The sequence below is a fragment of the Oncorhynchus kisutch genome, linkage group LG25 (assembly GCF_002021735.2).
Source record: "Oncorhynchus kisutch isolate 150728-3 linkage group LG25, Okis_V2, whole genome shotgun sequence".
Lineage (NCBI taxonomy): Eukaryota > Metazoa > Chordata > Actinopteri > Salmoniformes > Salmonidae > Oncorhynchus > Oncorhynchus kisutch.
The window spans coordinates 13,702,368-13,713,419 of NC_034198.2; the positions used below are offsets into that span (position 1 = coordinate 13,702,368).

General features: G+C 48.1%; 1 protein-coding gene across 1 annotated transcript; it reads left to right on the forward strand.

Moving 5' to 3' along the window:
• Positions 1 to 8,622: 8,622 nt before the first annotated feature.
• LOC109869978 (D(5)-like dopamine receptor) lies at positions 8,623 to 10,132 on the forward strand. The gene has a single exon (XM_020460300.2). The coding sequence runs from the start codon at positions 8,689 to 8,691 to the stop codon at positions 10,024 to 10,026; it is 1,338 nt and encodes a 445-aa protein (XP_020315889.1). The 5' UTR covers positions 8,623 to 8,688; the 3' UTR covers positions 10,027 to 10,132.
• Positions 10,133 to 11,052: the final 920 nt, after the last annotated feature.

Below are 11,052 nucleotides of genomic sequence, written 5' to 3' on the forward strand. Positions count from 1 at the left end.
TGGGAAGAAATCGACAGGTGGGCGGCCGACCCAGAGAGAGTGCAGGAGCCCGCATGGGATTCGCTCGAGCAGTGCGAAGAAGGCTATAGGCGAATGGAGTTGGAGAAACAGACACGGCGGCGCAGAGCGAAACCCGAGAGTCACCCCAAAACATTTATTGGGGGGGGGGCTTAGAGGGAGAGTGGCTGAGTCAGGAGATGGACCTGAGCCAACTCTCCTTGTTTTTCGTGAGGAGCCAAGGAGGAGACCAGAACCAGAGCCGGTGTTAGAGGTGAGCGAAGCAGAGACTGTGAAGGAGTTAATGGGGAAAGTGGAGTGGAGAGTAATGAGGGAGTTGCTAGCTTGGTGCTATAGATATCATATTCGTCTGACGGATCGTGTCGGGGATTTGATGGCACCTGAGTTAGCGCTCCATACTCGTCCTGAGGTGCGTGTTAGTCGGCTGGTGAAGTTGGTGCCAGCCTCACGCACCAGGCCTCCTGTGCACATCCCTAGCCTTGCACATCCTGTGCCACCTCCACACACCAGTCCTCCGGTAGCAGCTCCCCGCACCAGGCTTCCTGTGCGTGTCCTCGCTCCAGTATCACCAGTGCCCGCACCACGCATCAGGCCTACAGTGCGCCTCGCCTCTCCTGCGCTGTCGGAGTCTCCCGCCTGTTCAGCACAGCCAGAGCCTTCCTTCCCTCCTGCGCTGTCGGAGTCTCCTGTCTGTTCAGCGCAGCCAGCGTTTTCCTCCTCTCCTGCGCTGTCGGAGTCTCCCGCCTGTTCAGCGCTATCAGAGCCTTTGTTCTCTACAGCGCTGCCGGAGCCTCCTGCCTGTTTGAAGCAGCCTGAGCTGCCAGTCTGCAAGGAGCTGTCAGCCTGCATGGAGCAGTCAGAGCTGTCAGTCTGCAAGGAGCTGCCAGTCTGCAGGGAGCTGTCAGTCTGCAAGGAGCTGTCAGTCTGCAAGGAGCTGTCAGTCTGCAAGGAGCTGCCAGTCTGCAAGGAGCTGTCAGCCTGCATGAAGCAGCCAGAGCTGCCAGTCTGCAAGGAGCTGCCAGTCTGCAAGGAGCAGCCAGTCTGCAAGGAGCTGTCAGCCTGCATGGAGCAGTCAGAGCTGTCAGTCTGCAAGGAGCTGCCAGTCTGCAGGGAGCTGTCAGTCTGCAAGGAGCTGTCAGTCTGCAAGAAGCTGTCAGCCTGCATGGAGCAGTCAGAGCTGTCAGTCTGCAAGGAGCTGCCAGTCTGCAGGGAGCTGTCAGTCTGCAAGGAGCTGTCAGCCTGCATGGAGCAGTCAGAGCTGTCAGTCTGCATGAAGCAGCCAGAGCTGTCAGTCTGCAAGGAGCTGCCAGTCTGCAAGGAGCTGCCAGTCTGCAAGGAGCTGCCAGTCTGCAAGGAGCTGCCAGTCTGCAAGGAGCTGTCAGCCTGCATGGAGCAGTCAGAGCTGTCAGTCTGCAAGGAGCTGCCAGTCTGCAAGGAGCGGTCAGTCTGCAAGGAGCTGTCAGTCTGCAAGGAGCTGTCAGCCTGCATGGAGCAGTCAGAGCTGTCAGTCTGCAAAGAGCTGCCAGTCTGCAAGGAGCTGTCAGCCTGCATGGAGCAGTCAGAGCTGTCAGTCTGCAAAGAGCTGCCAGTCTGCAAGGAGCTGTCAGCCTGCATGGAGCAGTCAGAGCTGTCAGTCTGCATAGAGCAGCTAGATCCGCCAGTCAACCAGAATCTTCCAGATCTGCTAGTCAACCAGAATCTTCCAGATCTGCTAGTCAACCTGAATCTTCCAGATCCACCAGCCAGCCAGGATCTACCGGAGCCTACTACCTACCTGAGCTTCATCTCAGTACTGGGCTTCCTCTCAGTACTGGGCTTCCTCTCAGTACTGGGCTTCCTCTCAGTTCCGGGCTGCCCCTCAGTTCCGGGCTGCCCCTCAGTTCCGGGCTGCCCCTCAGTCCCGAGCTGCCCCTCAGTCCCGAGCTGCCCCTCAGTCCCGAGCTGCCCCTCAGTCCCGAGCTGTCCCTCAGTCCCGAGATGCCCCTCAGTCACGAGCTGCTCCTCAGTTCTGTGGGGTTCTAGGTGAGGACTATTAGGCCATGGTCGGCGGCGAGGGTGGATTATCCCAGGACGCGAAGGGGAGGAACTATGACATTTATGGAGTGGGGTCCACGTCCCGAGCCGGAGCCGCCACCCATGGACAGACGCCCACCCGGACCCTCCCTATGGTTTTGAGGTGCGTCCGGGAGTCCGCACCTTGGGGGGGGGGGTTCTGTCACGCCTTGGTCTTAGTATTTTGTGTTCTCTTTAATTATTTGTTCAGGCCAGGGTGTGACATGGGTTATTGTGTTGTCGTATTGTTTTTTTTTGTAGGCATTGGGATTGTGGTTGATTAGGGGTGTGTCGAGTGTAGGCTTGGCTGCCTGAGGCGGTTCTCAATCAGCAGTCAGGTGCTTCTCGTTGCCTCTGATTGGGAAGCGTATTTAGGTCGCCTGAGTTCGCTTTGTATTTCGTGGGTGATTGTTCCTGTCTCTGTGTAGTTTCACCAGATAGGCTGTATTTAGGTTTCACGTTCCGTTTGTTGTTTTCTATTTATTAGTTATTTCATGTATCGTCACCATTTCCTCATTAAAGATCATGAGTAACCACCACGCTGCATTTCGGTCCGACTCTCTCTCAACAAACGAAGAACGGCGTTACACCTACGGCAGGTGATCCAATGTCTCATTATTATTTTTTTCTAATTGTATGTTTGTTTATATAATTATAATTATTTTTTATGTTTTGTTACGCTCGTCTGTTACTGTCACTTTGTCCTATCGTTGTCTAATATCTTTTCACTTTTGTTTTGAATGTTCTTAATTGGAAAATGCAAAAATAAAATATATATATTTTTAAAACGTGATTCTCCCGTGTGTTGTCTATAATACTGGAATAAATTGGAATAATACTCTGAAATTGTGAAAATTATGATAATGACCTTTTAGTGTAAGAACTGTTTGAAAAGACCACTTTTAATTTCAGCCTGTTTTGGCAACCTGGTCTCAGAGCATTTCGTATTATTCTGTACGTACAATAAATCCGAGACACCGCATTTAATATATGTTGCGTTTTGTATGGTTTGTATTCATTATTGGATGTCCATCACCCATTTTGTATGATATGTTACGAATTACAATTGGTATTATATGTTAAGAATGAGCAAAATGTACAATATGTTACGAATTTGCAAAATGTATGATATGTTACAAATTCTAGCTTTGTGGCTAACGTTAGCTAGCTCGCTAACATTAGCTAGGCAAGGTGTTAGTGTTAGGGGTTAAGGTTAGGGTTAGGGGAAGGGTTAGCTAAAATATTTATGGCTAGGGTTAGGGGAAGGGTTAGCTAACAGGCTGAGTAGTTGCAAAGTAGATAAAAAGGAGTAAGTAGTTGAAAAGTTGCTAAAAATGCTAAAGTTGTCCCAGATGAGATTCGAACTCCCAACCTTTGGGTTGCTAGATGTTCACGGCAGTAAATTAATTCATAGATAAGAAAGAGAGTTCCAAACCTCTCTGCCAATAATAGCTGGTTTTCAGATCACTCTCAGACAGTCCTAGCAAAATTCTTGCTTGATTAATTGCTCTTTGCTAAGAAGCAATTTTTGTGTCTTTTTGACCATTTGAATTTAAAACAATCACAGCAAGGTACTTAATTGTTAACAAGAAATTATTTGATATTGACATAAAAACGGCTGATTTTACCTTTAACAAACAAAAAATGGCCTTACACTTACTGCGCTGGCAACCCACTTGAATCAAAACGCAACACTTCAAAAACAGGAGGTTGGTGGCACCTTAATTGGGGAGGACGGGCTCGTGGTAATGGCTGGAGCGGAATGGGTGGAATGGTATCAAATACATCAAACACATGGTTTCCTGTATCAAAATGCAAAATTCCAAAATGTGGCTGACTGTCTTCTGCAGGTTGTCCTCTAACCAGTGATGTATATGGGGCGGCAGGTAGCCTAGTGGTTGGACCAGTAACCGGAAGGTTGATGGATCAAATACCCGAGCTGACAAGGTAAAAACCTATTGTTCTGCCCCTGAGCAAGGCAGTTAACCCACTGGGTGCCGAAGATGTGGATTTCGATTATTAAGGCAGCCCCACCGCACCTCTGATTCAGAGGGATTGGGTTAAATGCGGAAGACACATTTCAGTTTACATGTGTTTTTTTAATTGTGGTAGTTTTAACACCGCATACAACCTGATTTCAACCCTAATTTATATGAATGATTTATTGCCCCTTGTCACTAGTCACCAAAACGGGACCATCTCACCTATTCCCTATTCACCCTCTAGACATGCCCTCTACTTCCAATTCACCACACCTTATCTCACTCTGCTAATCACCACCAGTTTGCAATATTTACAAATATTTTGAACAAATTCATTGGAATATAACTGATTAAATACTGATTAAACACACACACACACATTTCACAACAAGAATTTAACACAATGGCCTTTTCCCAGATTTTGTCATTGACACAGAGGTTGCAAATGAATCCCACCCCAGTTCAATTTGAGCATAGCTCATGAGCCCACCTCTGACACTGCTCACACTGTATCCAGTTCCCACAGGTAACACAGAAGAGCTTGTTACAGAACAATCATTCTGCATCACCTTCTTTTAGGGTGTTGTTTTGGAACCTGAAGCAAACTTTTTCAGTGGCGCCACAGCTTTCTTCAGTATCACAGCTTTCTCCCTTTGCTTTCTTCCTTCTCTCTTAGTTTTTTTTTGCCTTGTCCTCCAGGAACCTCTTGTGGGGTTGAGTCTGTCAGGACTGTACTCAGCCTTAATATTCCTAGGCCTCGTCTCCTGTATCCTAGGCCTGGAGGACAACTCCAATATGACCTCTGGCGCTGTTTGTTGTTGTCAAACTGGTACTTTAACCTAGCTTAAGATAGTACACCCTAATCCTTTTCTTTAATGTTCTAGGCTACTGACAGTGCTGTAATGTCCGGGGTGTAGTGGAGGAAGGAGTCAGACGCAGGAGACAGTTAGTTCAGATTAGGCACGTCTTTAATACACGACCAGGTGAAAAAGCAGACGCCACTCAACACAAATACCCCAAACCACAGGGGAACTAAACTGTATCCAAAAAACAGCTCACGTACATGAAACAGCCATGACATACATGCGTGCACGACAAGTACACATAGAACAATCCCGCACAAAAAGCAGGCGGGCCGGCTGGCAAATAAAGCCCAACTAATAACCAAATTAACCACGGGTGTAACCAATAAACAGACAAGGGTGGGAGGAAAAAATCAGTGGCAGCTAGTAGGCCGGTGACGACGACCGCCGAGCGCCACTCGAATGGGAAGGGGAGCCACCTTCGGTAGGAGTCGTGACAGTACCCCCCCACTGACGCGCGGCTCCCGCAGCGCGCCGACAACGGCCTCGTGGTCGACCCGGAGGGCGTGGTGCAGGGCGATCCGGATGGAGGCGATGGAAATCCCTCAACATCGACGGATCCAAAATGTCCCCCACCGGTACCCAGCACCTCTCCTCCGGACCGTACCCCTCCCAGTCCACGAGGTACTGCAGGCCCCTCACCTGGCGTCTCGAATCCAGAATGGCCCCTATTGTGTATGACGGAGACCCCTCGATGTCCAGAAGGGGAGGAGGGACCTCCGGCACCTCACCGTCCTGCAGGGGACCAGCTACCTGAGGAGAGACACATGAAACGAGGGGTTAATACGATAATAGGAAGGGAGTTGTTATCTATAACACACCTCGTTTACTCTCCTCATGACTTTGAAGGGCCCTACACACTGCGGCCCCAGCTTCCGGCAGGGCAAGCGGAGGGGTAGGTTTCGGGTCGAGAGCCAGACCCTGTCCCCCGGTACAAACACGGGGGCCTCACTGCGGTGGCGGTCAGCACTCCTCTACTGCCGTCCACTGGCTTGTTGGAGGGATTCCTGTACGGCCCTCCAGATCTCCTTGGAGCGCTGCACCCACTCCTCCACTACAGGAGCCTCGGTCTGATTCGGATGCCATGGTGCCAGGACCGGCTGGTACCCCAACACACACTGAAATGGGGACACGTTAGTAGAGGAGTGGCGTAGTGAGTTCTGTGCCATCTCAGCCCAGGGGATATCTCGCCCACTCCCCTAGCCGGTCCTAGCAATTTGACTGCAGAAACCTACCCACCTCCTGGTTCACTCTCTCCACCTGCCCATTACTCTCGGGGTGATAACCGGAGGTGAGGCTGACCGAGACCCCCAGAAGACGTGGGTGAATAATGCCTCCGCAGGCTGTAGGGCTGGAGGGAGACCGGGCAACGGGAGGAGACAGCAGGATTTAGAGAACCGATCCACAATCACCAAAACCGTAGTGTTCCCCTGAGACGGGGGGAGATCGGTCAGGAAATCTACGGATAGGTGAGACCATGGCCGTTGTGGAACGGGGAGGGGTTGTAACTTCCCTCTAGGAAGGTGCCTAGGAGCCTTACTCTGGGCGCACACCGAACAGGAAGAGACATAAACCCTAATGTCCCTAGCCAAGGTGGGCCACCAATACTTCTCCCGGAGGCCCCCCACTGTCCTTGCCACCCAGGGTGACCCGAGGAGGGTAGGATGTGAGCCCACCAAATCAGTTGGTCCCGGACACCAAGCGGCACGTACTTCCACCCAGCCGGACACTGAGGAGGCGCGGGCTTCACCCGTAACGCCCGCTCGATGTCCGAGTCCACCTCCTATACCACTGGTGCCATCAGCCTCGAGGCGGGAAGGATGGGAGTAGGCTCGGTGGACCGATCCTCCGTGTCGTAAATGCGGGACAGTGCGTCAGCCTTTACGTTCTGGGAGCCCGGTCTATATGACAAAGTAAAACGGAATCGGGTGAAGAACATGGCCCACCTTGCCTGACGTGGGTTCAGTCTCCTAGCTGCCCGAATATACTCCAAATTCTGGTGGTCGGTCCAGATGAGAAAGGGGTGCTTAGCCCCCTCAAGCCAGTGTCTCCACACCTTCAGAGCCCTGACCACCGCTAACAGCTCCCGGTCCCTCACATCATAGTTACGCTCCGCTGGACTGAGCTTCCTCAAAAAGAAAGCGCAGGGGCGGAGCTTTGGTGGTGTACCCGAGCGCTGTGATAGCACGGCACCCTTCAACCTGTTGAAATCTCTGTCCGCCTCTGCTGACCACCGCAAATGCACCGGGCCCCCCTTCAACAGTGAGGTAATGGGAGCCGCTACCTGGCCAAAACCCCGGGTAAACCTCTGGTAGTAGTTGGCAAAACCCAAAAACCGCTGCACCTCCTTTACTGTGGTCGGAGTCGGCCAATTACGCACGGCCTTAATGCGGTCACACTCCATCACCACCCCCGAGGTGGAAATGCGATAACCCAGGAAGGAGACGGCTCGTTTGGAGTACACACATTTCTCAGCCTTGACGTATAGGTCATGCTCCAGCAGTCTACCAAGCACCTTGCGTACCAGAGACACATGCGCGGCGCGGGTGGCTGAGTAAAGTCCAACTAATAATCAAATTAACAACAGGTGTAACCAATAAACAGACAAGGAGGGGGAGGAAAAAATCAGTGGCAGCTAGTAGGCCGGTGACGACGACCGCCGAGCACCACCCGAACGGGAAGGGGAGCCACCCTCGGTAGGAGTAGTGACAAGTGCAGATTATTTCCAAGTTCATACAATAGCTAACTGATTGATTAAAGATTTTCTTTAGATTTTCTATGATCTATAGATGTTTCTCTTATGACTGATTTCTGAATTTCTCTATGGCATTGTGTTGTGTGGCAAAACGGCCCATTTTAGAGTGGCCTATTATTGTCTATTAAGTTTTTACACAAGGTGCACTTGTGTAATGATTATGCTGTTTAATCAGCTTCTTGATATGCCCACCTGTCAGGTGGATGGATTATCTTGGCAATGGAGAAATGCTCACTAACAGGGATGTAAACAAATTTGTGCCCAAAATTTGAGAGAAACACGATCATTGTGCATATGGAACATTTCTAGGATATTTTGTTTCAGCTCATGAAACATGGGATCAACACTTCACATGTTGCATTTATATTTTTCTTCAGTATAAGTACCTTACTGTGATTGTTTTAAATTAAAATGGTCAGAAAGAAAAACAAATATCTTCTTAGTTAGCAACGGGCAATTTCACTACAAGAATTTCGCTAGGACTGTCTGAGTATGGTGTGAGTGAGGAGGGGAAAACTCTTTCATATTGGTCTAACTAATTAACTAATTTACCACCTTCTGATGTAACCAGGCAGGCCAAAGCCCCATCCCTGAAATTTCACTAAAAGGACATTATCATCATTTGCACTGGGCCTTTAAGAGGAGGGGTCTTCATTGCCATCGTCAAGCATGAGTAGCTACTCAACCATTAAGTGAGATCCATTCACTATATAAAAAAGGAGCGATTGCGCAGGATGGGTTATGTGCAGTGCACCTATTCACGACAATAGACAATGTTTTACTGCGTCAGAGTAAGAAAATAACTGAGGTTCTTACAACTGGCCCAGGTCCTGTTTTAATAAGGTAGTTCATAGTAGTTAATAGGTAGTTATTAAGGTGCGTGAGTACGGAAATCCGCAAATTGGGTCTCCAAAACGAAGTTGAATGCATAATGAATAAAGGGAGCACTGAACGCTAAGTGTGGAAGACGCTAAAGACGCTATATTTGATATGCGCAGAAAGGAGGAGAAATTAGTCAATGGAGAAATCTGACAACGAAACCGCAGGTGCTGAAACGGACAGCTCCAAGCACAGCGTCCGTGCTCTCACCGGGTGCGTCCTGTTCATCCTGATCGTCTCCACGCTTTTTGGGAATACGCTTGTGTGCGCCGCTGTGATCAAATTTCGACACCTTAGATCTAAAGTGACTAACTTTTTTGTAATCTCCTTGGCGGTGTCGGATCTATTCGTGGCCATTCTTGTGATGCCGTGGAAGGCTATGTCTGACGTGGCCGGCTACTGGATCTTCGGCAGCTTCTGTGATACCTGGATAGCTTTTGACATCATGTGCTCCACCGCGTCAATTCTCAATCTTTGTATAATAAGTATGGACCGATACTGGGCAATTTCGAGCCCTTTTCGATATGAACGTAAAATGACTCAAAGGTTTGCTTTCGTTATGATCGGAGTGGCATGGACCCTCTCCATTCTTATCTCCTTCATTCCCGTACAGCTCAATTGGCACAAGTCAGAGGAGGAAATGGAAAGAGTGGACGACACTAATCAAATCAACCAAATCGAGGACTGCAACGCAAGCTTGAATAGCACGTATGCCATATCCTCCTCCTTGATAAGTTTTTACATTCCCGTCGTTATTATGGTTGGCACTTACACCCGGATCTACCGGATTGCGCAAACCCAGATCCGGAGAATATCATCCTTGGAGACAGCCGTGGAACACGCACATAACAATCAGCAAGCAGCCGAGAAAACAAACTCATTAAAAACAACCTTTAAAAAAGAAACGAAAGTTTTGAAGACACTCTCTATCATTATGGGAGTGTTTGTATTTTGCTGGCTGCCTTTTTTCGTGGTCAACTGCATAGTACCTTTTTGTGACATTAACAATCTTGGTGACCGCCTGTGCGTAAGTAACACCACGTTTAACATGTTTGTGTGGTTTGGATGGGCAAACTCATCGTTAAACCCAGTCATATACGCTTTTAATGCTGATTTCAGAAAAGCATTCTCCACCATTCTGGGCTGCAAAAGATACTGTTCCAGTTCTGTAGAAGCTGTTCATTTAAGTAACGAGTTGATGTCTTACCGCCACAACACTACGTTCCAGAACGCAACTATCAATGCCTCTGCGCATTGTGCGCAACGCCTGCCCATGGTCTCACACGGGGAAGATTTGGACCTACCATTTGACAAAGTCTCCGTTGTCTCTAATACCTCACGTAACCAAAGAAACCTTATCCTGCCTGCAATACTGCAGCTTGAATGTGAAGCAGAAATATCATTAGATATGATGCCTTTCCCCTCAACTGGACCCAGTGAGTGTTATGTGATTCCAGGTCAAGTTGAGGATCTGTGAAACAAGTCTACATTTTGCTCACTTTGTGTCTTTAAAAAAAATGTTTGATCTACAAGAGGACAGTTATTATCCCTATATTCTGACGTCCTGATGATTTTATAGTGTGCAATATTCGGGCATATCAGTGTACATAAAAGCATTGGTACAAACCCCAAGTAATTGAGTTGAAGATGAAAAAGAAAAAGATTACACTGACCAATAAATGTCTCTTTCTTAATTGTAATTTTTACAACTCATAAGGAAATGTAATTATGCTAATACAATACATTGTGTACTTTAATACCATTCCACTCAAAATAAATAAAAGATGCATCATGTGTGGGCGAGTAAGTCTTTGATATGGTAAGATGCAGGAACCAAGTAGTATAATTACAGATAATTGGCTGTTTAATTGCAGTGGCAATTATGTGGTAGTTATCTTGTGAATGTAGCAGCAGGTTTAACTATGAAAGCATACCCACTCCAGGAGAGGTAGAGAGTGAAGAGTACATGTTTGCAAAACATATAAGTGATATATAAAAGCAAACATACATTGGAGCCAAGGTAGACATTTATGGGCCAGTTTCCCGGACAACAGAGATTGTTTTATAGTCCAAGGCTAGGCTTAATCTGTGTCTGGGGGAGGACAATTTGGCCTGTACTCACAACCATCTCAGAGTAGGAAAATTGGACTAGAATCACTTCTGCCTTGTAAATCATAATGAATTAGAGGGGGTGGGATGTAATCCTAGATAAACACTCCTTCTCTGAAACACTTTGTGAATAAGGGCCCTGGGGCTTCATTTATAACGATTGTGTACATTTTAGACTACATTTCTGCATGCGCTATTTCTGAAAAGGATGCACAAGCACACAAATATTGACATGTACAAACTTGGCTCACACCATACATGTATGTTTCCCTTTATAAATCAGACTTGGCGTAAAATGTGTGGAGGACCATCAATGTTTTTCTTTTCCAGTGACATTTGACCATTTCTGAAACACAAAAAGAATTGCAAATTGTTGTGGACCTGAGAACAGATT

Excerpts from the sequence above, each read along its gene's own strand:
- LOC109869978 (XM_020460300.2), top strand. The coding sequence starts at position 8,689 with ATGGAGAAATCTGACAACGAAACCGCAGGTGCTGAAACGGACAGCTCC.